Source organism: Cygnus olor, chromosome 1, assembly GCF_009769625.2.
Source record: "Cygnus olor isolate bCygOlo1 chromosome 1, bCygOlo1.pri.v2, whole genome shotgun sequence".
Classification (NCBI taxonomy): Eukaryota; Metazoa; Chordata; class Aves; order Anseriformes; family Anatidae; genus Cygnus; species Cygnus olor.
This window is the reverse complement of record NC_049169.1, coordinates 95,405,419-95,432,761: the sequence shown is the minus strand read 5'-3', so window position 1 is coordinate 95,432,761 and position 27,343 is coordinate 95,405,419. Positions and strand designations below refer to the sequence as shown.

General features: G+C 40.9%; 1 protein-coding gene across 31 annotated transcripts in view; it reads left to right on the top strand.

Annotated features, from left to right (window-relative positions):
* Positions 1-27,343, top strand: part of ZBTB20 (zinc finger and BTB domain containing 20) — a 478,527-nt gene extending 451,184 nt beyond the window's left edge. For all 31 annotated transcript variants that reach the window (XM_040570873.1, XM_040570925.1, XM_040570916.1 and 28 more), the window contains one exon: positions 1,011-27,343. In XM_040570873.1, the coding sequence (XP_040426807.1) occupies positions 1,011-1,429 (419 nt within the window). In that variant the 3' untranslated portion in view covers positions 1,430-27,343. The remainder of the gene's footprint in view (positions 1-1,010) is intronic.

Below are 27,343 nucleotides of genomic sequence, written 5' to 3'. Positions count from 1 at the left end.
CCATGTATCATGTAAATGTTGCTTGATGCTATGAAGCATAAGGCTGTGGCATTGTCTTCCAGAAGAACTCTGAGCATGCAGAGGAATTAAGAGTAGTCTGGACAAATCAGTTATATATCCTCAGCTAAATACTTTTTTAAGGCTGCCTCATCATGGTTTGTCTGGATATGATCAGAGTTCACATCTCTGGCTTACCTGGTTAGGAATTTTTATCTGGTGGTCGGGTCATTTAAATTTCACCTCTGTTACCATGGATGTTCATGTGTTAGGCTGCCCTTTCCACTCTGCTGGCTGGCCTGGGCAGTCCTGTATATTGAGGTACCCTTTTCGGTTACTCTTGTCCATAATTCAGCTGAGAGAGTTGACCAAAAAAGGGGCAGCAAATGTAAACCTGTCACGAAGAGCTGGATTCCCTTGGCAATCTCTAGCACTTCTCTTCTGGGAAATTTGAAGCAATTTACCAAAAATGAGTGTGTTACAAGTCAGCGGTCTGGTAGATCATGTTTTTATTGCATACGGGTAGGGAGACAGAAGCACTGAAAGGTAAAATAACTTGAACAAGATCTTGCTGGAAAGGAGTAAGAGGACAAGACATGAACATTCCTCCTCCCTGCCTGGGGCAGCAGAGGCTGAGCTATTGAAGCTGGGAGTAGAAGATGCCAGCACTTTTTAACTCCTGTTTTTGTCAGTGCCGTCTCCGTGAGCTTGAGCATATCACCTGAGCTCCTTTTCATTGTGTGTAAGTTGGGAATACCTGCAGCCTCCATAGTAAAGCACTGTGAAACCCCTGGTCAGACAAAGTTTTAGGTCCCAAAACACAGTTGTTAACAGAACTACACCTTCTTAGCCAACGCATCTCTCCAAAGACCCGTGTAGGACTCACCATTAGTTTATTGCAAAGAGTCATACAGAGCTGGTTTAATTCTGTTATCTTTTTTTTTTTTTCTTTTTTGTCTGTTTTTCTTTCTCTCTCTCTCTCTCTCTCTCTCTCTGTCTTTGGCAATGGGCAGGTGAGAAACCCCACCAATGCAGCATCTGTTGGCGCTCCTTCTCTTTAAAGGATTACTTAATCAAACACATGGTGACGCACACTGGCGTGAGGGCGTACCAGTGCAGTATCTGCAACAAGCGCTTCACCCAGAAGAGCTCCCTTAACGTGCACATGCGCCTCCACCGCGGGGAGAAGTCCTACGAGTGCTACATCTGCAAGAAGAAGTTCTCCCACAAGACCCTGCTGGAGAGGCATGTGGCTCTGCACAGTGCCACCAACGGCACGCCTGGAGCCACCGGCACCGGCGCCAGGGCTGTCCCTGCTGGGGTGGTGGCCTGCACAGAGGGGACCACATACGTCTGCTCTGTCTGTCCAGCTAAGTTTGACCAAATCGAGCATTTCAACGACCACATGAGGATGCATGTGTCAGACGGATAAGTAGAATCTCTCTCTTTGTTATGAACAAAAAAAATAGAAACAACAAAAAAAGCTATGGCACTAGAATTTAAGAAATGATTTTTGTTTCATTTTTACCTTTATTTTCCTCCTTTTTTTGGGTTCATTTCGTTTTGTTGTTTTTGTACTACATGAAGAACTGTTTTTTGCCTGCTGGTACATTACATTTCCGGAGGCTGGGTGAATAATAATTTTCCCAACCTCCCTCGGATGGTGGCCTTAAGGCCAGGTAGTGCTTCATGAGCTCCACTGGTTGGATCTCTAGCTACTGGCCTCTAAATACAACCCTTCTTTACTACAAAAACAAAAACAAAAAAACACAAAAAAAAACACAAACAAAAAAAAACATAAAAAATCAAAAAACAGACAGAAAAAAATAAAAACAAAAAATTTTCTTTTTTCTCACTTGTGAAGAGCACTACAAAAAAAAAGAAACAAAACAAAATATATTACAAAATCTACAAGGCCTACTGTCGTTATAAGTACACCGCTCGCAGTGTTTCAATGGACATAATTCACAATGCTGACCGCTTTTGGACTTCACAGTATCCAGTTAGAACTGTGGAATATTTTGCTTCTGGTTGAGCAGCAACCAGAGGAAACAAGGCCCTGCTGGTTTCCACCACGTGTCTGCTTTCTCACACACATGCATCCACAAACACACGAAAGGGCTGAGGGGAGTGCAAGGCAGTGTGGCTTGGATAGTGTGGAGTCCCTGCAGGATGAGGAAAAAAGAATCAGAGGTTCCTCACCTGGATTCTGCTCCATCCCACGCTCTTTGGCTCACCCTCCCCGCTGCTTTTCCCATACCACCACCACCTTACAGCAGAAACCAAGAAGATTCAGACAACGAGCAACGGTGGCTTTTTGTAATTTATTCAGTGTCTTCGCTGAGCCCAGGGCCTCAGCACAATCAAGAGGGACTTTCACAGAAGGCAAAGAGAAACACAGAGGAAAATCAAAGATATCAGAGGTTGCAACCTATGGATCTAGGTACAAGAGAAGGGTTAGTTCCCACAATCTTTGCAAAAAAAAAATGCATCAGGATTTATTCTTGTGGAAGAAAGAGGAATAGAGGGCGGGTGGGGAGGGGAATAATTAAAAAAAGAGTTCTTGGGACTTTTTTAATTCAAAATTTTATAGAGGGGCAAAAGTGACGTTTACCAGATAGAATGCTGATTTTTTTAATATATTTACAACAGTATTTGTGTAAAAAAAAACAAAAAAAGTGAGATTGTTAAAAGTAATTTTTCTTTGTTTTCTTTTTTGTTTTGCGTACACTGCCACTAATATCTTCTCTTTTATTATATATATGAATATATATATAAATATATATTTTATTTTAAATTGAGACTGTTAAGGTTAGCTAACCTGCTTCCAGATAGAGGGGGGGAGGGGAGATGATCTTGATTTTTATTTTAAAAAAGAGGAAGGATGTTTCTTAATTTTCTTTTCAAGTATTATTTTTTTCACTCTCTCTCTCGTTTCTAATGGAATCAAGAATTACCTGGGTCGATGAGGGGCTCTGTGAAGTCATCTGTGGGATTATCTATTAGAGTTTGTGCGTCCTGCAGTGTGGGTTGAACTGCTACTTTGTTTTTGAATTACGTGGTTCTCTTTTGGCTCTTACCAAGGTTCTGTTGTTTCTGGTTTTGGTTCCATCTCAGAATTTATTTCTGCTGAAGGGAGGTTCCTTCTGAGAAAGATAGTTTCTTGCAACGTTCCCTTGTTTTTGAGGCTGATAGAGTTTGTAGTCTTTTTCTTTTCTTTCTTTGTTTTTGAAAATGTAATGAAAGTTTTGGAAGTGTGTAATAACTAGGATTTCCCTTCTTTTTGGTCACTGGACAAGAAGTAATCTGCTGTATTGTTGTCTCATCCCTGCCTTGCTCTCTAGAGAGCTTCCATATTTTTGTGGGAATCTGATCCTGCCCCTGGTAATTTGTGCTGATGCCAAAATAACTTAAAAGGTTACCATTGCAAATAATCTTCCCTTCTTCATTTGCAAAAATGTCTAACTTAAGGGCCACATCCCGCATTCTCTGCATATGCAAAGCTATGCAAGGAATGTAGGATCGGTGTGACAGATTGATTCCTGATCTGCATATACATGTTGGTGTTTTGTATTTTGTTTTATTGTGTTTGGGCTGGTGTTCTCCCTAGTTGTCTTCTGTGTATCTGTGTGAGAATTTTCCCCCACAGCCAACTCCCAAAGTACATGGGTCCTTAGTTCAGTTGGTTCAGTGTCTGACACTGTCTTTGTCTTGCTTGAAATCCATAGCTAGGATTTGCACCAGCTGCACTCTGGACTTTATTTTTTAGGCAGAGAAGAAGCACCTAACAAAAATATGCAAAAAGAAAAAAAAATGGCTAGTTTAGCTTTTACTCGTGTCTATATTTAAATTAAGCTTTCTTAAGTTTACAAAACTTTGCTTGTGAACACTGAGCATTTCACATGAGATATTCTTTGATGCTGGACAACCTTCTAAATATTGACTCGATAGGTCTGCACATAAAATGTTGTGTGTTCTTTCCACCTGCAGCTTCTGTATCAGATTTCTGTGATTCAGCACAGGTAACCTCGTTGCTACATTCTAGGCCCGTTCCATTACTGATTTACTATGGGCAAAAAAAACCCTGACAGATACTTCACTCTTAGAATCTTTCTGTAACCTGCAAGGTATTGTTCAGCAGATCCTAAATGTCCAAGGCCCAATTCTCACTTGCACTAGACAACATAAAGAGACTTTGAGGCAAGTGCCAGAATGAATGAGCCTTTTGTGTGGTAATGTCTTTTTTTGTCGCCAGTTTCTTCGGGTAGTTCAAGGATTTTCACAAAGAATCCACATTAGTTTGGCTGGGCTAGAGGAGGAGCACAAGCTAGTTAAAGAATATTGTTTTTATAACTGCACTGGTAAAATAAATGCTGGCATGTAAACCAAGAAGTGAAAAGACTAAGCCTAAGACACAGAGAGGGAGAACTAGTATCTGCTGTGCGAAGAAACACTAAATCTGTACAGAAAATACATGTTCTAGAGACAGGGATGGGGAGGAGAGTGGGGAATGTGAAGCTATACAAAAGGATTTGAAGATGCTTCTCTGGGGAAAAGTTTTTTTTCTGAGATCTTTAGTGTTGAAAAGTTTGGTGTTCTCCCATATGAGGAATTAATGAATTTTACCCAGCTTAAAAATTTGTAGCTGTTCATTTGCCATCTGAGGTCTGGGGAAAAGCTGTTTTAATTTGTCATTGTTAAATTTGGTCAACCACAGTCAAAATGTAGCATATTCTGGAATATGGTTCTGATACCAGAAGAGATTCCAGTACACAGGAAATAAGAATCAGGGTTTACATCCACCAAAATCCAAATACTGGTGTTTAAGTGAATTAAAAATCAGTTCTGAATGAATGAAAGGTACTATTTAAAAAGTAAACTCCTTAAAGTAAAGCTAAGGCATATAAACTGAGTTCTAAATCACTTGGACAGTTTAGGTCAAGGTCTTCACAAATACATGCCTGAAATACAACCCGATTTTATCAAACTTCCAGGCTCAAAAATTAGTGGCTAGATTTTGTAAAACATGGAGCAACTTGCAGCGTGCTTGTAAATGTAGCTGAAAGTGCTCATCAGATCACTTACATTTTTTAAGTGCCCTTCTATGAACTTAGGAGCTCACTCATAGACCCCTTTATCTTTTAAAACATCAAATTCTCTTTAATAAGGCTTCCTCCTGTCTGTAGAAATATTTATTTCCTGTGTGGAAACACCTACAATAGCTGAATGTTACAGGTATTTTCAAGCTTCATGCATTGCTACTATATTCCTTACTAGAAAGAATACCTGTAGTACACTGGTAGTCCCAATGATCTCTAAACTGCTGTTGACAGTGTTTGAGTGCACTCATGTCAGTATGCTTAAAGGGTTTCCTTCAAAACACCAGGTAAGACGAGGTAGATGAGAAGGAGTGGACAGTGCCACACGTCCCTCTGATGGAGCATGCAATATCCTGCATTCCTTGAGCCCGATTCTCCCTTTCCCTAAAGCTCTCTTTATATTGCTTTGGCAATGGAAAAGGGCATTAAGTGGGGCACAGATTCAAGCATACAAATCAAAGCCTCTCTACAAGGCAAAAGTGCAATTAGGAAGCCTTAGGTTAAATGAGAGTGCCTTCTCTTACTGCTGCTGAGGCTGGTGAAGTCAATTGAAAAGGTAGGAGTGGTCAGAGCAGACCCACCCTGTGGTCCACCTCACCCAGTGTTCGGTCTCTGAGTCTGTGGCAAGGTACAGATGATTGGGAGGAAGATTAAAGACCCGTGTTGGATAATTACAAAGTAGTAAGCCTAAGAGAGAAGATTTATTATAATCCCTATGAGATATGTATCTGCTTATAACCTGAAGACATAATAATTGATGGCCTTAACTTTTTATCCCATATAAAAATTATATGTTGTGGCAGATAATTCTCATTATCCTACAAAGATCTAGCTTATTAATTGCTAGGTGGCCCCAATGCTATCCTATGGAAGTGAGTTCCTCAATTTAATTACAGCCTTGTAGAAATGATTCATTTTCTGGTTAAATTTGTTGCTGTTCATTGAAGCACCCTTGTTCTTGTATTACATGGAAGTATAAATCAGAGGACCAAAATTTGTCTTCTCTTGCCCATTCCCCTGCAGTCTGCCTCTCTTTGGGAAATCTGAATCCACAAGGAATGCAGGACCACAACGTTAGTGGCTGCTGGTCAGGAAGGAGAGAACAGCAAGCGAATGTGTGTGTGTGTGTGTGTGTCGTGTGTGTGTGTGCACAAATGAGGTTCTCCTACAAGATCTCTTCCAGAGGCACAGAAAGTACAACTTGTACATAATGACATAATGGGAAAGTAACAGGTACTAGTTACTTTCTAGTACTAGAAAGTACACTAGTCTTTAGAAATTTTAATATGAGCATTTTGAGCTGGTCACTCCTCTCGTAAAACACGTAGTAATAGTCTCTCGTAAGGGAGATAGAGCTGTTCTGTAGGAGCTGCTCTGGGGACACTTTCTCAACAACTGTCTTGCTCCCACTAGGCCTATGTCTGGCCCATGCTGTCAGATACTTTCAAAATTAGCCCAAATTCACGGTAAGCTAACAGGGAAAAGTATCATTTAATTCACTCTCTAAGAGAATAAGATTTCCCTTTGCTCTAAGATCAAAGAGGCCAAGTGATACCCATTTTTCTTCTTCTGATTTCTTTTTCATCCAAAGAAGAGTTGAGTAATAACCCACATACCATGAGCCTCCTCAACTCTTACTCACTCCAAACTGACTGATTTCAGTGAACCTTGAGCTAGTCGATTAATTCTGCATCATTAACATGGTGGAGGAACAAATCTCTTGCCTTTAATGTTATACCAGCATGTCCTGGCTTTCTTAGTAGAGAAAACAAATCCCATAAGTTGAGGGCACAAAACATACTCTTTGTGGGAGCGTTGAATCCAATCCAAAACCAGAAACACCCAAACCATTTCAAACATAACCAGACCTCCAGTATGCTTATGCCTGTGACCTTTTAGACAGTTTTACGTGAAGGTAATCTTACAGCTCTCACTGCTCAAGATGACTTGCTACTCAAAAAGAAGTATAATATCAATTTAGTACCTGGTGACTGTTCTGTCAAGGAAAACTAGACCTTCGTAATCCAGCCCTTTCAACTCAGTATCCAGCTCCTCTGAGCTATTGAAATAAACCTGACAGAAATGAATCAGCAGGTAGCCTAACTGAAACAGCATCTCGTCTGCCTAAATCTAAATAGCTACATTTCACATTCCCAGATTTGTTGGTACACTGGCTGTGAAAATTCCTGAAGGAGGTGTAACGTGATGAGAACTTGGCTCTGAGAGGTTCTGAGCCTCCTCAGATCCCAAGAGGCTTGTAACTCAGTAGGATTTAGCCCCTAAGTGATCACAACTCTGCTGCAAAAAGATTTAGCAGAGAATCTACAGCTAATGCGTTAAATCTGAGTTTATAAATGGAGTCTGATATGAATGAGTTTATAAATGGAGTCCTGAGTTTATAAATGGAATGAAAACCCTTCCCAGTATTTGAGTGCCCCTGACCAAAAAAAAAAAAAAAAAAAAAAAAAAGTGAGGTGGGAAAGACTTGCAGAGGGGTAGAGACCAAATGTCTATGACATGTCCAATAAGACAGTTAAGTATCAGAAGGTGGCATGATGCTCGATTCATGTCCATCAGCGGCTTGCTCTGGCCATGCAAAGTCAGTTATACTGCAGTTAACCTTCTTGTTTGTCCTGCTAGAAGTAGTACATAAGGTTTCAGTTAACTTCCTTTAGAGCGATCCAGTTCATCTCAGCAGGAGCAAAGGAGTCCCCGTATTTTGACAGATGGCTAAGGTGGGAAATTTGGAGAAAAATTAGGATGAAATAGTTTGAAGAATATGCATATACTCTAATTCAGACAAAGCAAAAAGTTGTGTTCTGTTTTCCTTAGTGTAGAACAGACAAATAGGATCCACAAGTGTGACACTGACAGAGATGCTGCTATCTCAGAACAGAAATGCTTCACTCATAGACCTATTGTAAAATGCAAAGGAGAATCTTTGTTTAATTTTTCTGAGAAAAAATGTAAATAAGAAAAAAGCTGTGTTAGGTAATAGTATAAATCCACCTAATTATTCCCAATGCTGATAACTAATCAACTAGATCAGTGCCTCTAGGAACAGAGAAAATGTTATGCATTTAATGTTTCTATTCCTAATCCCCCTCCTACTGGATCAGGAGTAGCTTAGATGAAAACAGTGGAGTTACACAAGTGCAAAATTTGTGGTGAACGAAAGAATTATTTCCCCGTACGTCTGTGGATACCTGGACATGCTGCCTCTCTGAGTTTAAGTTTATCATTACTAGGATAGTGTTAGATAATTTTGGTTTAATATTTATATTTTCAGTGGAAAAAAAATACAAAGTTAAATATAAATAGATTTCTTTTTCATGATTTATTTAGGAATGGTGCTTGTTTCTTTTTGCACTTAAGCCTCAGCAGCAGTGCTTCATCCCCAGACATTACAAGAGTCCAAGTATAGGAGAAGCAGAGTTGACTCATCTACTGTAAATAAGGTAAATCAGTAACCTGGATGTGTAATATGCTTTAAGTTGCTCTTCATGTTGCAGTTGGTAATTCCAATAAAGATTTTTCTAGGTTTGTTATAAAATACAAGGAATCAAATGCATCCTAACCATAATTCTAATAAAGTCATGTCAGGCAAAGAATTAGTCATGTTTTTTTAAATGCCTGTTTCCCCTAGAATTATCTATAAAAACTTTTAAAATAATAACAAGACACTGACTCAAGATACACAGAACTTTGCTAGTGTTACATGAATCTTCTGATAGTATCTCATGGTCACAGTTTCCACTGCCTGAGTTAAGTCTACTTCACTAACAGATGTCCTTTCCCTGCAGTCAGTGAACTGAGATTTTGTGCACAAGCACAAATGCCCAAGGAAAACTCTTAATGTTTCCCCCAGGAATATTTAGCGTAACAAATGCTTGACTGTCAGTAGTTCTTGTGACCTCTGCAGACCATTGAGCAGAACTCTGCAATACATGCAGCAAGTAAGTTGAAATAGGAAGAAAAAAAAAAAGGAGAGTAACTGAGGTAAGCAGGCCAGGAAGGTTTTCCAAACACTCTGTTAACTTGGACTTTAACCCCTCCAATTTACACATTTGTCCCTAACTTTTTTAAAAAGTAAAAAGCAGTGAAATACTTCTTTTGGAAATGAATACACTTCAGCCTCAAATACAATTGCTGCCTTAAAACACATGCATCTGAGCAGTATGGAGTGTACTTATGTTTTGTATCTGTAGCAAAGTTTCATCTAAAACATTCCTTTCATTCAAAATGCATTATATTGTGTTTTCCTGTTTGAAGGGGTAGGGGAGGAGTAAAGAAATATTAGTGACACATAGTGGTCTCTTTACATTGCTTCTCAGCTGTTTCTTACCTTCTGTTACAGCTGCAGGTTTGGTCTTCTTCCAAAGTGATCTCCTTTATATTGGGTTGGTTGGCATTAGCTCCCTGTGAAATACTGAAGGATAAATCCTGTTTCTAAACCAAATTAATATTATGAGGGTAAGGCTGTGTGATTTGACTACTGACTCCAGCCTCACCCATGCCAGTAAAATAAATTCATGTGAGAGAAATCCAGTGAAAAGCTGTTTTCCGTTTGCAAATCCCGTTCTTAATTTCTATCTGTGCAATCTGTAGTGGTACTTTTGGGATTGTGTGCACATCACTGGAAATAAATGTAGGCACTTTGATTGTTTTCCCATGATTTACTTTAAGAAAACTGAAGAAGCACCAATAGCCCATCATGTGTGAGAACTGTCCACTTCAGCCCATAGGTGTATTCATGTTTCCACTCTTCATTGCAGACTTGAGCTCTCCTTGTGAAGTTTCACACCCAGTCGTGCAACCACACCCCAAGCATCTCTAGTAAATAATCTGTCAGGTTGGGCTCAGGTACAGCAGTAGCCCATATGCTTTCATAAGGTCCCCACTGGGACTTACCCTGCTGGAAAAACTGGTACCAATGTAGCAATGTATTTACTGCTTTAGGTGTTTTCCTGGCAGAACTGCACACTTTGTGCATTTGACTTGGTGATTTTTGCCACGTTCAGCAGTCACACAACACTTGAGGAAAGTGCAGAGCTTGGTTAGACACGCACTGTTGTGCACAGCTGTCCGATTCTGCAATGTCCTGTTCTTAAAAAACAGACAGGTATGTTTCTGAGGTCTATACATATAACTAGGCACCTATGTCATTTCACTCCTTTTTGCCACCTGGATATTACCCCGTTCTTTTCTGACACTTATAAAGACCCCTAAAAATACCCCCAGTATATTCTGTTTGACTAGAGAGGAGCATCACATTCAGGAAGCAGGACTACAGTCACAAAAGTGCCCTGAAATACATCACAGCTTTTCTCTTCTCACTCACCAATGAAGTCTTTTCTTCGGTTCTCATTTGTCACACAGTCTGATGGTATCTATGGGATCTTCAAACAAAACTAAATTATATGGCCTCTGTGTGTGTGCGCATGCCGACAGATGTGAGTACGTATGTGTATGTGTGCATGTGTAGGTAGCTAGCTAGCTAGCTCTGGCTTTACAGATTCCTAATTGGGTATGGAGACACACATGGATCAGGGAAGGGTTTAAATAAAACAAGGGTTACAACATGAACTGTGGAGCATTGGCACGAACCTGTAGCACGCTACTTTAACAGTATGCGTGTACACATATATTCACCAAACACATCTGGTTGGCCAAATGCCCTTAACTGAACGTTTGCCCAAACAAAACATTTACCCTCATTCAAAACTTGACTCCCAGACCTGGTCCAGCGTGTTTTTGTGAGTGCCTCTCAGAGCCTTGCATGGTCTTTCAGCCACAACATACATAAAACAGTGCTGCTCAGCAGGCTTCACCAGCAGAAGGGACATCCAGGGGACTGACAGCTCTCAAGCTATACTCTTGAGTTCAGTCACTCATTTCCACTGAATTTCATCATGTTCACCTGACAGGGGAATCAAATGCAAACAATGTAATCCAACTTGCCTCTTTGCTCCCCTTAAAAAGGACAGTAAAAAATTACCAAGTCATTAAACAGTTAGCAACGCAGTGTATTGATACGTACAGGCTCTAAAATAATCTCTTGTATCCAGAGCCCTATCAAACAGCTCTTTCCCCACCTCATGTACTCTGCAATATGTTGGCTATGAATATCTTTACAAGTAGTAAAAACAATGTAGGCAGAATGTGCAGTCGCTAACAATTAACTTTCTCTCCCGTGGTCTTTGCCAAAATCCTTTCAGGAACATCTTTAGTGTGTCTAGAAGACTGGTAGATTGTCAGGAGAGGAAGGCATTGGTTGGTGAGAGCATTCAGCATGTAATCCACGAAAACTGCGGGATTTCTGGAACTCATTTTGCTCTCATTTCGTTAGCGGGATGAATCAGTATGTTTAGCTACAGCTGCCTATTTTGGTATCGTGTTGGCCCTGAAGTAGCTTTTTATTCTTTTCACTCTGGAGTTCTTTTGTCGTCGTCACAGAAAGGGTAATTGATGATTTTATTTTATTTTTTCCTTTCATTTTCTCTCATACAAAGTTGAGTAAATGTTATTCCTCTTCTTATATTGGTGGCATTTCCCTTCCCCTTTTGAGTAAGACGATAAATGCAACAATTTTGGCTGGTTGATTTTGGGGTGAGGTTTTTATTTTGGTTTGGGGTTTTTCTTTGGTTTAATGTACATTGTCTCTCTATAGTCAAAATGTCTGTGACTGTAACAGTACGTATTTCTTTTACTGGAGAAAATAGACTTTTTGGTTTTTGTTAACAGTACTAGTGACTTTGTGGAAAATGACAAGTTGCTATTTAGATCTGCTTAGTTAAGTACAGTACACTACAATACAGTATTTCTGAAAGCTAGAACATACAGTACACAATATATATAGCAATTCTATATCAATATATATACATAGTATAATCATTTAACTTTTGCATCTGCCTATGATCATAGAGGAATTATTTTTCACATGTATCATTCACAACCCAATCAACTGCTGCAGCTATTTGAAGCATTTAACAATCATTATTACAGCTCTAGTGTGCTTTTTCATATTATTGGCTTCTTTATTGTCTTTACAAGTATTTTTTCAGGCTTTTTAAAAATTTCTATGTAGCGAGATGTAGGAAAGTAATTTTTTTTAAGAAAAGGTAAAACAGTATTAGGCTCTACAAAAAGTTAGATATTGTTCCGTGCTATCCCTTTCATATCAGAAGAACAATAAGTCAAAACAATTAAGATTATCTATTAGCTCTCCTCAAAGATGTCCTGTTGTTTCATTTGTAAAAGTGTATGTCAGACTTTCCTCTTCCATTACTACTAGCCTTGGAGAAAGATGCCGCAAGAGATCTTTCACTCTTTCCAAGATCTGTTTCTTCAAAGTCTTAAGATTTCCTAAAATTCTTCCCTGCACTTAGAAGAATATATATTATTCTTTTTTACAGTCATTCTGAATGTGGCCAGTGGATTTTGACAGGAATTGGATACAAAAAACCTCTATCCACCACTATTAATATCACAATTAGATCTTTCCTTATCCACTTGATCCTCCCTTTTTCAAATGACAGCAAACTTCCGTAAGTCAGAGTTTCAGTTCAAAAGTTTTCCAAGGTGAGTGTTGCCTTTATCATCTTCCAGTTGGTTCTGAACTTTGAGTCAGACCCATTAGGATTTCATTGTCAACAAAGAGCTACTGAAAAAAATGTCACTAGGGATATGTAAACATCTAGGTCCAAAGAGCCCAGAGGAAGCTGATGGATGCCCAGACCTTGTGGCTTGGGGTGTTCTTTCCATGTTCTCATCTTGTAACAGATTGCCCAGGCAGTGAGTCCACATCAAAACTTTGTACGAGTCCAGACTTATGAAAGCTTGGGAATGTATGGTTGCTTTTCTGATTCAGGTACATCTCAGCTGACCTTCATTCCTTTGGTCAATAACATATCACTCCTAAATGACAATGTGCAAAATCAAGTGGATGAGGGTTGTGGAGGAGGTATTCATTGTATCTCATTTCTTCTAACTGTAAAGACTGGAAGAAATAAGAGATGGTCACATCAATTACAAACTGTGCTTTCATTGAGAATGAGTAAATCCGTATCACTGCAAATCAGTAAACTTAAAAGTGATTTCGGAGTGGGAAGAGAGGGAAAGAGTTAATTATTCCACCTCTTGGGATAATAAAATGAGAACTTCAAGCGTGGGAATCATCAAGTGCTGGCATTTCCTACAGACTCCTGTCATCTGCCATTTGCACTTACGTGGAGGCCACTACCACAACATTTTGTTCTTTCTACTTGCAGTTTAAAAGTCACAGTCTTCCAGCAGTGATTTCTAAGTCTGGCTTGTCTTTATTCTCTGTATATCCATTTCTGAGGGAAGGAAGAGACTACTAATTTGCCCTATTACATAAAGGATGATTTTTCAGCCTTTAAGCCAAAAAGATGCCATTTCCCAGATTAATTCCAGTTAGCTGCTGCAACAGAGTGCTGATTCAGTGGTCCACAATTTCTGACCATGGTCTTTGCCTTTTCCTTTGAGTGCTAAATCATACATATTTTAGTAGAGAGTGTTCTCACTTCCCTGAGAATGCCTGCTCATTTAAATGGCTGCATACCCATTCCACGCTTCCCCTGCTAATCCTTTGTAAGGTTCAGTAATTCATTTAGGATAATTACTAGTTAATATGTTTCTTGATTTAACTTCCTTGTTGCCTTTTATTTTTCCTAATGCTTTTTTTAAGCACCTCAGTTCATTTTGCATCTTATACAGTTTACAGTTTATATTTTTAGGCTAAGAAGTGGTTTTACAAACAGGATGGTACCAAACAGGTAGATTATCCACACTAGAGATTGTACTTTTAGAATGCAGTGTGTACAGATACAATTGCCTAAGGGAAAGTGAAACTAACAAAATAATCGGCTGGTGAACACTATTTTAACATACCTTTAACATAAAGGACAGTCAGTCATTTGTGAATCCAGAAATCTTGCTTTTTTGAACATGTATCCTTTCTTTTTCATTCTCTGAAGATACACTAGTCTTGAGAATTGTGTTGTTCTAAGAAACTCATTTCATATGTGCATATTTTCTGCTTTTCTGAGGAGACAGAAAACAGAAAGTGATACTGGCTTTGCAGTTTTATAGAATCTTGCATTGGAGACTTTCCTTGAATGATATAAACATCAAGGGAAGGCCCTGTCCAAGTATTAGCTTTATTCTAGTATATGGTTTTCATTATTTCTTTTGTTTTCCATCTCCTCGTTGACCGAGCAGACCTCCTGGGCTAATGCAAGCCATGGTCTCATGTTTCTGTAGTTGACAGCATTTGTATTCAGCTCCCTTTTGCACTTCTTTTCTGTTTTGTACGGCTTTTGAGGAACACAACATTTGAAGTAGGTAACACTGTCACCACGAGAGGGAGAACCTTGTACTAAGAGCACGTTGCTCTGTGCTACTGTGCAGGGACAGAAAGGGATTTTAAAGCTCTTCACTGCGAGGTTGAACAAGAGGAGAGTCCCCCCACCTTGGGGGTGCTTGCACCAAAGACTGGGGGGCTCCCAGGAAAGAGGAGTGTTTGAACTCCATGCAAGAGACTTGCTCATTACCCACACCACTTAGAGGAAAAGACTGAATCTTCAGCATCTGCTGCTGCTCTTTCTTTTTCAAGTATGACTACCTTTAGTTTTTAGAAAGGTATAGTTCCTATTTATTGAGGGAAGAGATGTCAATCTTTCAGTTATTGGTGTCAGAACTAAACTTGTTCGCAAGCATCTTCAACAAGTTTCCTTGTCTTTTGGGGTGCCCTGTTTCCTTTGTCGTAATGACGGGATGTAGGTCAGACTGCTGTGAAATTCTGATGAATCTTTTAAATCTTTGATTTATTCCCAGCTCCACATATGCTGAGCATTCAGTCCCCTGGATCCTTGCTCCAAAGTTCAGATTCAAAGAAATTCTTACAAGGAAATGAAGCAGAAAATTGGTGGTTTCCCCTAAGTTCCACCCATAATCAGCTTTTGTTGCCAAACATAAGATAAATAGGCTGCTCAGCTCAGGAGGGATGTACTGAATAGCCTTTCTTGTCAGCACCAGTGAGGTCTATGCTTAATCCTGAAAACTGATCGGACCAATACTCACTGGGCTAAATTCTCCAGGTGTGACTCGTAATCTTTTGTTGACTTCAGTGCATCTTCTCAGACAGGGAAAGCATATGTAGTCCTACAGAAAGTCATAGACCTAAGAACTAGTTTCATATACATCCATTAAGATGTCACAGGACTGCTCCCGCTAATTTAGCATGTTTCTGCCCAAAATTTTTATCCTTCGTAAAACTGACCTAAGATTTGATTTCATTCCACTGGACAGATTTTACTTGTGTTAAGGGTTCTGTGATTAAATGGTCTCTCCTTTTTGCTGGGAGTCTTAAAAATTCAGAAGGCTGCTTCCCACTGAACAACACATGGGACTCTTTTTGTCCAGAGAGAGGTAAATAGTAGCGTATTTATCTTCAGTAATTAAATAGTGAGCCACAACAGCTAGTGTATACGTATATGAAACACAGCAATTGCTTTTCCCTAATTTACAGACTTGCTACACCACTTTTCTATTACCAAAACAATGTAAAAGCATTTGGGGAGTAAATGACAGCTATGACCCAGTGTCATTGCAGCAGTGATATTTGGAGTTATTTGATTCTAGGTTTCTGACTACTTTACCCAGAAGCTCTCTAGCCATACCTTTTCTGTAATCATGTGGGTAAAATAAAATTGCTTCTTTGTAACATCTGATTATATAACCCCAAATTCAGAGTATACATCAAGCTTTTCTTTAGACTTTTTTTTAAAAAAAAAACAAAAACATGCTAGTGCATCATATATGCAGGAGAATGGATTGGAAACCATGTAGTCTGGCATGAGTTTAGCATTTCAGCAAGCAGATTGAATACCCTCAAAGTACAGCCAGCTGAACAGCAAGAAAATTCATTGCTGATGATTAGAGAAGAGAGGCAAAATTGATATTCACAGACTTTACAGAAAAGCTAGAAAGCTTTATCAGTTTTGTGTCTTGTGTATGCTTTGACATGGGACACACTGCTGTAGCTATGCACCCAGACAGAGTGTGTTTAGATGCTGGCCCCTTGCCATGCCTAGCAATTCGATTACAGTCTCTATTTTTTATGGTAGGCTCATTGCTAAAGACAAACAGCAAAAGTCCTTATGGGCTGGCATTTTTCTAGTTTGGAGGTGGATATTCAGGGTCCCTGCACCCTTATTTAGATTCCTTCTCTTAGGCTCCTTCCTTATTTCTGTGCATTTGAAAGCCTGTTAATCTTTTCTGCACTAGAATGAAACAGAGTGTATCTGTGTGTCTGGAGTCGAGGGCACAGTTCTACCTTTGCAAGACAAAGAAAAAGGAGGAACCTGTTTCTCATATATTCTTTGGTTTATTTGTTGGTATTTGCTTTTGTTTACATTCTTGGTTGGCTGCAGTCTTCAACAAAGGATCGGGAATAGGAGAAAAGAGAGAAGGCATGAGGAAGCATATGCTTAGACCTAGATGAAGCATCATGCAATATACTCTATGTACCATGCAATTGCAGAGAGGTTCATATAGCAGCAGCGGAATTGCCCTAATGTGTTCCTCTTTCTATACATTTCCCTTTCTTGCTCCTCTGTCCCTGTTGTGGCCTCTTACACAATTTTAGTGGTTCCCCACAGTCCTTTCTCATTGTTATGAGGGTTAGATGGAAGCTCTTGTGGCTGTCCATACTGAACTTAATCTCCAAACCAGTGAGTATCCCAAGGCCTTTATTGTGTTTTCCCAAGTGATATCTTAATGAGTGGCAAGCCCCGGCAGATGTTTTATTTTGTTAAAACAGATCAATTGACATGGGGAGGTATGGGCTGATTGGGATTCAGTAACCTACTTGCCTTTGTTACTAGCAAGCTTTATTTTGTTTGTCTTATGTGTTTTCATTTTTAGGTACGTAAGAGCTTATATGCCTGTCATTAAAATTCCTGCTTTTCCCACCATAGTCCTAGAAGGGCTATGAAAAAAAAATCCTTTATATATATTGCTTGTGTATTTGAAGGGTGAGGGAGGGAGTTGTCCACACACGTGTGTCTCTGTGTGAGAGGGAGAAAACTGAAGTTAGTGTTGATCTGTCCATTTGTTTTAGGGTGGCACAGAGAGCTGCCATGTTGAAGAGTTGATTGCACTACAGAACCTTAGCTTGGGCACTGTTAAAATAAGGACTGTATATTGGGAACAGGGAAGCTTTTTAGGTTTTTTATCCACACTTACACATGCCCTTTGCAAGGTGTACCCTTGCAAAGTTCGCATCTGACAAGTTTGTGTAAAACCACTACTGACCTTTTTTGCTGTATCCATTTAGTTCTCTCTTCTTTCTGCAGCCCCCAGACAATGACTTGTCTCCTTTCCATTTTCAGTTGTTCAGCTTATTAAGTTTTCAATAAATGTCCTGTCTACTAACGAGATCTCTACATTGAGCAGGAGGAGGAGAGAAAATAAGGCATGTGAAAGTGTGGCTGGGAGACTGCAAATCCCCCCTCGTTTTGGGGCATTCGTGTACTTTTACTGAAAGCTGATTTCTTGGGGACTGGGTGGGGTGGGGAGGGAGTTTGTGCTTTTTTGGTCTGGATAAGGCTTTTTATTTTTGCACTAAGTATGACTGCACTGCACTGCATTGCACTACTGAAATGTATTTACATGTGGTGGGATTGGAAGGGGCCAATTAAGCAGGAAGGGAGAAGAGAAAAGGATGGGCACAGAAAACAGGATGTATCTTAAACTTGACCAGGTTGGAAGAGAACTGAGGTTACCTTTACTTTAAGCAACTAGTCAGACACTGAGATAGCTGTATTGGATAGCTTCTGTAAAATAATAATAATAATAATAATAAAGTAACAAAAGCACTATAATGGAAACAGAAGAGGCATCACAGGTTTCAGGGTGCTACAGATCTTTTCCCCACTTTTCCTAGAGAGTGTTCTTTGCGGCTGTGAGAGCGTTAAGAGAACTGCTTAGCACAAAATCAGAGTAAGGCTTCAACATGAAGATACCAATTCCTAGTTCAAAATCTGCTCAAAACCTGCCTTGTCAGATCGGATCTCCTCAGAGATGTTTGACTGTAATCAGTATCCCTTGGGTGTAAGCATGATCTCTCAGCTCAAGAAGTGAAGCCACAAAGCAGGCTTACCAAAGGGGAAGGTCACTGAAAATAAATAAATAAATAAAGCACTTCTTTCAAAGGCTGTTATGGGGACGGTGCAATAAACAGTCATTCTGAACACTCGATTGAAAATGTTCCAGTCAAGCCTTTGGGGGCAGAGGGAGCAGGAGGGATGTGGACAAGGAAGGGCGATGTGGAATTCAGTACAATAAAGAATATTCCTGCTTGGGCAAAGATGCTCTCCGGCATTTTTAGATCTTCAGTCTGATTTCTCTCCTCAAAGAGATAGTCAAGCATTACAAAGGCTTTTGGCTGGAACCAAACAGAATCCTAAGCTGGAAAGTATTTACAGTCATGATGCATGTTGGCCTATACCTTGATCATTGACTCTGTAACAAGCATAATATGAGAAAAAAAGAAAACAACAGTAATTTGCAGCAAGGTCCATCTCTGCTGTAGTTCTTTGTGGTCTAAAAACTATCAAAAGTTGTGTTGAATCTCTTCAGTAAGACTATAGTTCCAACTTCTGCCAGAAGGCAGATTAGAATCATGAAGAATGCTCTGTGTAGCAGCTAGGAGAAGAGTGTAACACAGGAGTGCATCTGCTTTGGGTCTGCAGTATAGGGACCACCTGTCTGATGTGCACGGAGGTTTCACGAGCATAAGGGGGGAGATTCCAATTCCTAAGGAAAGCCTACAGTAATTGGGTGTTCAGAGGCCTATTCACACCCTGAATTTCTCCTGAGGCCTGAAGCTAAGACCTTTTGGCTCCATTAGTACGAAGGAATGGGCAGTGGTACAGACCTTATGCAGATCTGCACAGTGCAAAGCTGGTTTTGCTGGTCGCTCTGTTGGACTGCCTCATTTGAGAAAAGTATGAACAACTAGAGGAGAAGAGGATCTGGAACCAAAAGAGACTTTGGAGATAAGGACATGCTGTCTGGGAAACTGAGATTTCCACTCTTAGTTACATTTCATCCATCGTGGCTTGGAAGTACTGGAAGAGAAGAACTGGATATATCCCCCTGAGGTAGTGTTAGGTGAACTACTGAATGGCTCTTCCCATGAGAGCAGGCAGGGCAGTCTCTTTCTGAGCCACCTGCAGGACTCCTGTAAGATGAATACCACTGGAAGGCCATCTTCCAGTACTGAGGCAGTGGATGCCCAACAAAAGCACAGTTCGTTTGAGAGCCAGCATAATACAGTGGCAGGAGAGCACATTTAGTTTAAGTGGCATTTGCTTCTGTAAGAGTAGTGACGGCTACGGAGTCATGATATGGGAGGAAATCAAGTCTGTCTACTGAAGTTAATTTGGGTTATGAGCCAATATTCCCCATTTTTGTTTAGGTGAGTTTTGTTTTGTTTTGTCATTTAAGGCAGCTGCATATATTGCTACTGTCAGAGTAGATTTGCATTGTCAAAGAGGAGTAGTGGACTGCTCCAGAAAAAAGTGAAGCTGAGGGTTTACTGAGCCTGCTGTGTCCAGAGTGCCTTTCCTGCTGTGGTGAAATAAAGAACTTCTGTAGTTTGAGCTGTTCTGGCTGACTGATTGCTGCATATTCCTCCCTTGTGGTGTGACCCGCTGTCAGCCGTATTTGGACAAGGAGAGGAACACTGCATGCTTGCAATGCTGTGATAAGATGCCATTTGCACTAGTTTTTAAAAAGTACTGCAAACCTGGAAAAGAGGGCTTTGAGCCATGCTCCCAAATGGGGTTTGAATTCTGCCTGTTTAAACCTGATTCCAGCTGACTCAGTTTCAACAAAAGCGGTCTAGCCCATGTAGAGAAGAACCAAACCATTTCAGAAAGCCACATTCCAGCCTCTGTTCCCGCTCGGTTACAGTGCTCAGCCAGATCAGTTCCTGGACGTAAGTGCGATTGTAGAGTTTTAAATGGCTCTTAAATAGGTTGTTCCTTTTTACATGGTCAGTTTGAAACTAGTTTGACTGGAACTGCATTTAAATATAGCACAAACTCAATTTTTTCAGCATGGTACTAAAGCCCTGTGTGGACAGTGCTTGACTGAGAAACCAAGGATAACTTGAGGTTTATTTAAGAAGCCAAACATATGTTGCTGATTAGAGATGCCGCATAACTTAATGCCCTATTTTTTTCTCCAGATGGAGAAATACTAACTTCCATAATTCTCCTCCATTTGACATCCTGCTTCGTTGTTGCACCTTTTCTCTTGAATGAAAATCACTTTGGCCAGTGGGCTAGATCCAAACCAGAACTTCCCTTTACTGTTTGATCATCTTCTTTCTGTATGTTCCTTTCCTAGATGTTGACAAGCACTACTGAGGATCAGCTTGAGTATTTGCTGGGACTGTGTGGCGTAGTTATAGTTCAATAAGATGCTAGTGATGTTTTCAACTCTACCGTAACTGTATAGCTTACCATTGAAGAGAATGTTGTTTCAGAAGTTCCAGTGGAGAAAAAAAAAGGAGATGCCAGGAACCGTGATGGACAGTCACAGTGCTATGGCTGTGTTTGTAGGGAACACATTTCTGGTGGCTGGTGATGCTGACATTTACAAAGGCAATTCTGTAGCAATAGAGAATGTATGCTTTCTCATCCCTGCTGAACTTAGAGAATTTATGCTAGCAGAATGATCCCAGACTATCCTGTTAGAGTTCATCACGGTTTCCCTGATGGAGAAGGCTAAGCAATCTGTCACATTACCTTAGGCAGTCTGAATTTGCTTCTAGACTACTTCCAAATGGCCTGCCAGCCAGGTGATGATTGATTGATCCCAGTTTCACACTGGCTGGTGGTTTGCCAAGTCAGCCAAGGTGACCAAGACATAGCCTTGGCCCTAGCTAGGAGCCTTTCACCTTTCCTTTTCCTTTTGGTTTTCCATCAAACCAGGAGTGCAATTAGTGGTGAGTAGGTGGCCGGTCAGCTGTTGCTCCAGGTGACAAGAATGGCAAAGCCACATGGCAAATTGAGCTACTGTTGTCCCTCAGGACACCCATAAAGGCAAGAGACCGGGCTCTGGTTGCTGGTGTAGTTCCAGGCCTACAGCTTCTGCTGCTTGCCCCCCAAAACTTGTTTTGATCAACCGTGCTATTGCCCTTGAATATGCTTTGTGTGTGAAAAACTGATTGCAGTTGTTCTGTTGTCTGTTTTCTCTCTTCTGTATCATGGATGTGGCACCAACTTACTCTCACAATGAGCTTGGGTGTTGTTTTGCTGTTATTATTAACATGTAATTCTACTGTAGACCAAAAAATATGAAAAGGAAAAAAATCAGTTTCAAGACGTAAAAGACCAGTGAGTGAAAGGTGAAAAATTTAGGAAGCAAAGGTGTAAGAGAAGCAGTGGTTAACTGTGTTAAGTTAGAAATCTCAGAATAGCCTTACCTATTTCTTAACCAATGCTTACCAATCATCCAGTAGTGGGGATAGATAGCTTTGTTGGCTCATTCATCCTTGTATCCTAATATATATATATATTTTATTTTTGTTTCTTTGGTATTGCTGTTGCACATCATGTTGTCTTTTATAATGCCTGATTTTATTGTATTGTACTTTATCAATCTGTTTTGTTTTTGTTTTCCTTTTGAAGGATGGGATAAATAATGTTTCCTTTTTGTTTTGAATTTTTGAGAAAAAAAATGCACTGGAAGTAAACACAAACACATTTTGCCATTTGAAAAAAAAATGGAAAACACACAGCCACGCAGTGGAAAAGGCTAAGAAAAAGCTCCTCTCTTCTTCCTTATTGTGGAAGCATCTTCTATCAGATATGCTAGAAAGAAAACATTCAATCTCAAACAAAGGAAGAGAGAAGCCTCTTTGATCCTAGCTCTGCTACCTGGAGTATTTAAGCGCAGTGTTTTGCAGGGCTGGGCTCCTAAATGGCCAACAGTCATAAAATCCAGAACCACATGGGGCAAAATTCATCCCTGGTGCAAGCAGATGTAATTGCAATGAAGTCAAAAGAGGTACACAAAGGATGGATTTAGCCACATGCATGCAAGATACAGCTGCCTTCCCTGTAGTACCTAAGTCCCCACTGCTAGATTTTATTGATGTGGAAATGGCTGGTCTTTTGGCTGTGTTAATCGCATAATACCCATCGAACGTTGTTTGAGGTAGGCAAAACACTTTCCCACTGAATAAATCAGTTCTGGATGCACCTTTGCATGACGCCTTTTGCCTACCAGCTTTCAGCTGTTACCCACTCCCAGCCGCGAACTGATCCGATCTAACTCTGGTTGAAGAGCCTGCCTTTGCCAGAAAATGGACTTGACTATTAAGCGTAGTAAAACTTCTGCGTATTTAACTACTATAACCCAGAAATGGCCCTTGCACTTTTAAGGCATATGGAAACATCCTCTCTGTCTTTCAAAATGGCTACGGTTCTTTTGCGAGTAAATGCCACAGACACACACACACAAAAAAAAATCTGGGGCTCGTTGCCCCCAAATCCTTCCCGTCTCTTTCTGTGTTGGCAGTGTCCTGCCCCCCTAGTGCCTGCTCACCTGAGTACAGCGGGACAGATGCATGTGTTGAGATAAATGCAAAGAGCACGCATTTTAAAAGGCAGATGATTTTCCTGTTATGCCAGCATCTTTGAATTCCCATATCAGCTGATGGTTTTTCCTAGCCTGACGGCTTTCAGTCAGTGTTGAAACATTGGCTTTCGCTGTTTTGTTTTCTAAGGAGGGAATGTGGGGTGGGGAGAATAATGTGTTGTTGTTTGTAACTTCACAGTCCTGATAGTTGGTTTGTATCTTCCATATTTTATGCAAAAACAGACATTATAAGTCAATAATAATTGTGCCCTAGGTTGAAAGTTAAGTGTTCAGGAAAGGAAAAAAATGGTTGGCATTTTTCTACATTTTTGTGAAGACTCTTTTGGAAAGGAAGGGTACATATTTTTGTTGTGTAGTATTTTCTATTTTTGAATGCATTTTCTTGGTACAAGACTGTTTTGTGGAATTTTTTTTCTTTTTGGTGAACACATTATTTAAAAAAAAAAAAAGAAAAGAAAGAAAAAACTAATTGAAAAGTTTGCCCTTAAGGATATGCTGCAGTTTTGAGGTTTAAAATAAAAAATAAAAAAAAACCATTCAAGGCGCGTGTTAAAAGTTGGGGGATTGTATTGTTGGGAGTTTTTTTGTAATTGTTACAAGAAGAAGTTTGTAGCCACTGCTGTTATTTTGTTTCAGATGAGTAAGTAAAGGGATTGTTCTTGTGTTATTCTTTTTTTAAAAAAAAAAAGTTATTTATGAAATGTCACAAACACTGGACTGTGAGTTTGTGTGGAAGCATTTTACCACCCTGTGTCTTCATAGAGCTGTTGGTGATCCTACTTCTCATTACTCTGTCTCACGATTTCCTGAGCAAATTTGGGGCGAAAAGTGGGAGGGGGAGAAGTAAAAGAGAAACTGAATGCATTTTTGAGGCAGAAACTTGGGGGGAAAAACAAAACAGTGTTTTGGAATCCCAACCTGCTCCGTCAGCTCTACTTCTTCTCCCATCTACCACAGGAACGCAAGGGCTTGCACTCAATGGTGGTGGAGAAAGAAAACTTGTGGTATGTAGACGTGGCAATGTGCAAGGGGCTAAGTGACTGAAAGCCGCGATGCTCATAAGGACCTCTGTAAATGACATCCCAGTTTCTCAGTCAACAGCTCCCCTGGCATGCCCATTATCAGGCCAGAGGCTTTTGGGACTGCCTCACTAACCCAACCAAAACCTTGAGGTAGTTCTGCCTTTTCATGTGCCAAGCGAGCTCTTTTGGCACGCCACCAGTGGGCACGAACAGTAGGGAGCACTGCTCAGTGCGATCGCTGGCTGTTGACCTGAGGAGAAGTAGAGACTGGAGGTGACCAAGAGGTGTGTGGTGCTCTCAGTTTTGAGGAACAAGCTTAAAAACGATTGGAGAAGCAAGCTTCAGGCATTCGTTGGACCAGAGAAAAGGGAAAGGGGGAAGACACCAACAGCCATAACAAAACTGGAGATATGTAACTGGGCTACATACTAGACCAACCAGACTCTTTTCCTTCCTGGACAATAATGCAGCCAAATCTTGAGACTGTCAAGCAGACAGAAAGCTGAATGTGGCCTTCATTTCTCCTGCCTTTCCTTTGTTATTCTCCTCTTCCTTTGCCCTGAGATTCTTCTCAGTGTGCATCCGCTCTGCTGAGCACTTCTTTTGCCCTCCAACCTAAACTGCCCTTGCTTTCGAAATGTGGGTCAGTCAGGACTGAGTAAATCATGTGCCTTCTTTTTCCCCTTTTGTAATTATACCGACCTCCTCCCCTTCCCCAACTTAGACGTGCGAGAGAGGCAGGAGGAGGCTGTTTAGGAGTGCTACTTGTCTACAGGCGTCCGGCAAAACACTGAGGTGGTGGTGAGGGGAAGGGGAGTGGAGAGACAGTTTTTCAGCTCCTTCCCCTTTCCACACGTAGCAAGTCTTCCAAGGAGACACCCTCCACCACCACCTCCTCAGATGGCCCTCTCTCCTTACCATCAGTCCCCAGGGGCATGGGATGGCTCTTTCTCCGCGATTCCTATCCGGCTGAGCAAAGCACTCTGTTGGAATTTCATGTCATTTGCAAGCAGTTACGCTGATGAGACAAATGCAGTTTGTGGCCTTATCGAGATGACTTTTAAACCACTAAAAGAAAAAAAAAAAAAAAAGGCAACTCAATTCCTGCCCAAGGTTTGTGTCACTTCTAAAACCCAGTCCGTACCAGTTCAGACTCCTTAAATCTCAGTCCATTTTAAGGATGGTGGGTAAACTGACCAGCCGAGCACTTAAATGCTAGACTGTCTGGTCTCATGCTTTCTTTGCTATAATCCCTACTGTCTGCTTGCTTTTCTTACTTTCTCTATATTCTCTGCTTTACGAGGCAGCCCTAGCCTTTGGTAAAAGGTGAGAGGAGCCAGTGGGATCCTGGCTCAGGAAAAGTAGTTGACGGCTCATTTTCAGTGTTTTAGCAGGAGAAGGTTATGCCAGCTGCCACAGCAAATGCATATTACGATGGGCTGACTGTGGCATTTTTAGGGCCAATAAACCCCACCCAATTACCGGAAATGGCTTATTCCCGGGTCAAAGCCATGGAGAGAAAATAGCGCTTTGGCTACTGGAGAGCAGCCTGCAGTGTACAGGACAAAAGATCTGCAGCCAGCCTGCCCCTCGTCCTCTCTGTGGACTTGCCCGTGGCACGGTCGGTGTCCCTGACCCCCCGGAGGAGGCCAGCAGCACTGCAGGGCTTTTCTGATTTTAAGAATCAGTGCTAAAGCAGCCCCCAAATAGTGCCCACTCGGCAGGGTGAACGTCTACCTGTGCTGTTCTCCTGACACGCGGGTTTTCCAGGTCACCCTGAACAAATCCACCTGTAAAAGCTGCACACGCCTGGGTGGTGGGAATGCAAAGTCCCCTTTGCACTTCCATAAAGAGATAATAAATGAAAATGCTGTGGATAGGGGACTGGAAATCTATTCTGTAGGTTAGGCTCTAGAGACGGGGAGGAGCAGCCGGGGAACGATGGGTTTATCTCCCCCTCCCCATTAATGGTGTGCAGGTATACACAGAGGAAGGGCGTATTCCTAGCAACCTTTGGTGCTGATGATGGACTTCAGATATTTGTCCAAGGCCTATTTTTGACACTCTATACATGTAGACTAAAAACTACATCACATGCAATATTTCCAAAAAAAAAAAAAATAGGAGGGAGAGGGAGGAGAGTAGTGGGCAGTCGGGATTGTTAGGGTTGGATTATTTTGCATCTTTTGTAAAACTGTAAATTCAACAGTGCCTTATTCCTAATAGATGCTGGCACTTGGGGGACACACACATGAAAGTATCGATGAAAGCCAGAACTAGGGAGAGTCAGACGCATAAAACAGAGGTCAGTAATCATCGTAATGGGAGCTGTATTGGGAATGACACAGCGACGTCAGAACTGAAAACCGCTCAAATATTCAAGCTCTAAAGCAATTTCCCTTCCACCGCCTCCTGCCTTCCCTCCTTGCCAATGGTGCTGCCCAAGAATAGCTGCCTACACTGAGGCCTGTCACTGCCCCATTTGCTTTTGGCGTTGTTGAGTCCAAGGAGTTTAGCATAGTCAAGCTTTCCACCGCTACAGTGTTTTCCACGGGGTATGTGAATGCCAGTTGTTTTGCTTTAAATGCACTTTAAAAAAAAAAAAATCAAATCAAAGCTCCAGACTGTTTCAAATACATAGGGGAAGCTAGTGCATATGTGTTTGAACCCAGTTCACTTTATCTCCAGTTAAAATGTACTCCATGCAGTGTGTATGTATAGAACAATGTGTATGCATACGAACACACACGTCAACCTTAAATATCAGCAGACTAACTTTTCTCCTTAAGCTCATGAAACCAGATGCTACACAAACACAGCAGCAGCAGAGGAATTAACGGTTGGGCTCTTGAAACAGATCACAAAAAATAAAAGCAACTACTTGGTCCTTTCTGTATGTTCAATAATTACAGAAGGAATTGGGTTGTAACAGGAATAAAAAGGAACGGTGCTAACTGAGTGAATGGGCAAAACCAACAAAACAAAAACAAAAACTCAGCCCAATAACGCGGTTTGACTTTAACACTAATTCTCACATTGGGTTGTTTTGTTATGGTTTTTTTGTTTTGTTTATATGGGAAAAAAAGAATTGCATCTAAACTGATCCACCCGCAAAAGAAAAAAGCAAACGAAATGAAATACATCCTGCCCTGAAGAAGCTCTTGTTTATGGAGGATGTCAGAAGTCTCAAAACTCTCGGCCTTGCTCTCACGTACCACATGCTCAATCAGTCCTTTTTTTAAAATGTCTGAAACTGAAAAAAAAAAAAAAAAGAAAAAAAAAGAAAAACTTTTTGAAGCACCTTACGTGGCTTCCCATTCCAGGAGTGGGAGCCACCTTTTTTTCTTTGAGCACCTTACTGATGTGTTAATGCTATCTGCTGTCTTTTTGTTGCCCGTTGGCTGAGCGGCTGGCTGTCAGCCTACACGCAAGCGCGGGGGCGAGGGCACCTTCCCATTCCCGTGGCTTCGGCTGGGAACCAGGAGGAAATTGCTCGGTTTCATTCGCTCTGTTTCGCAGAAGGGG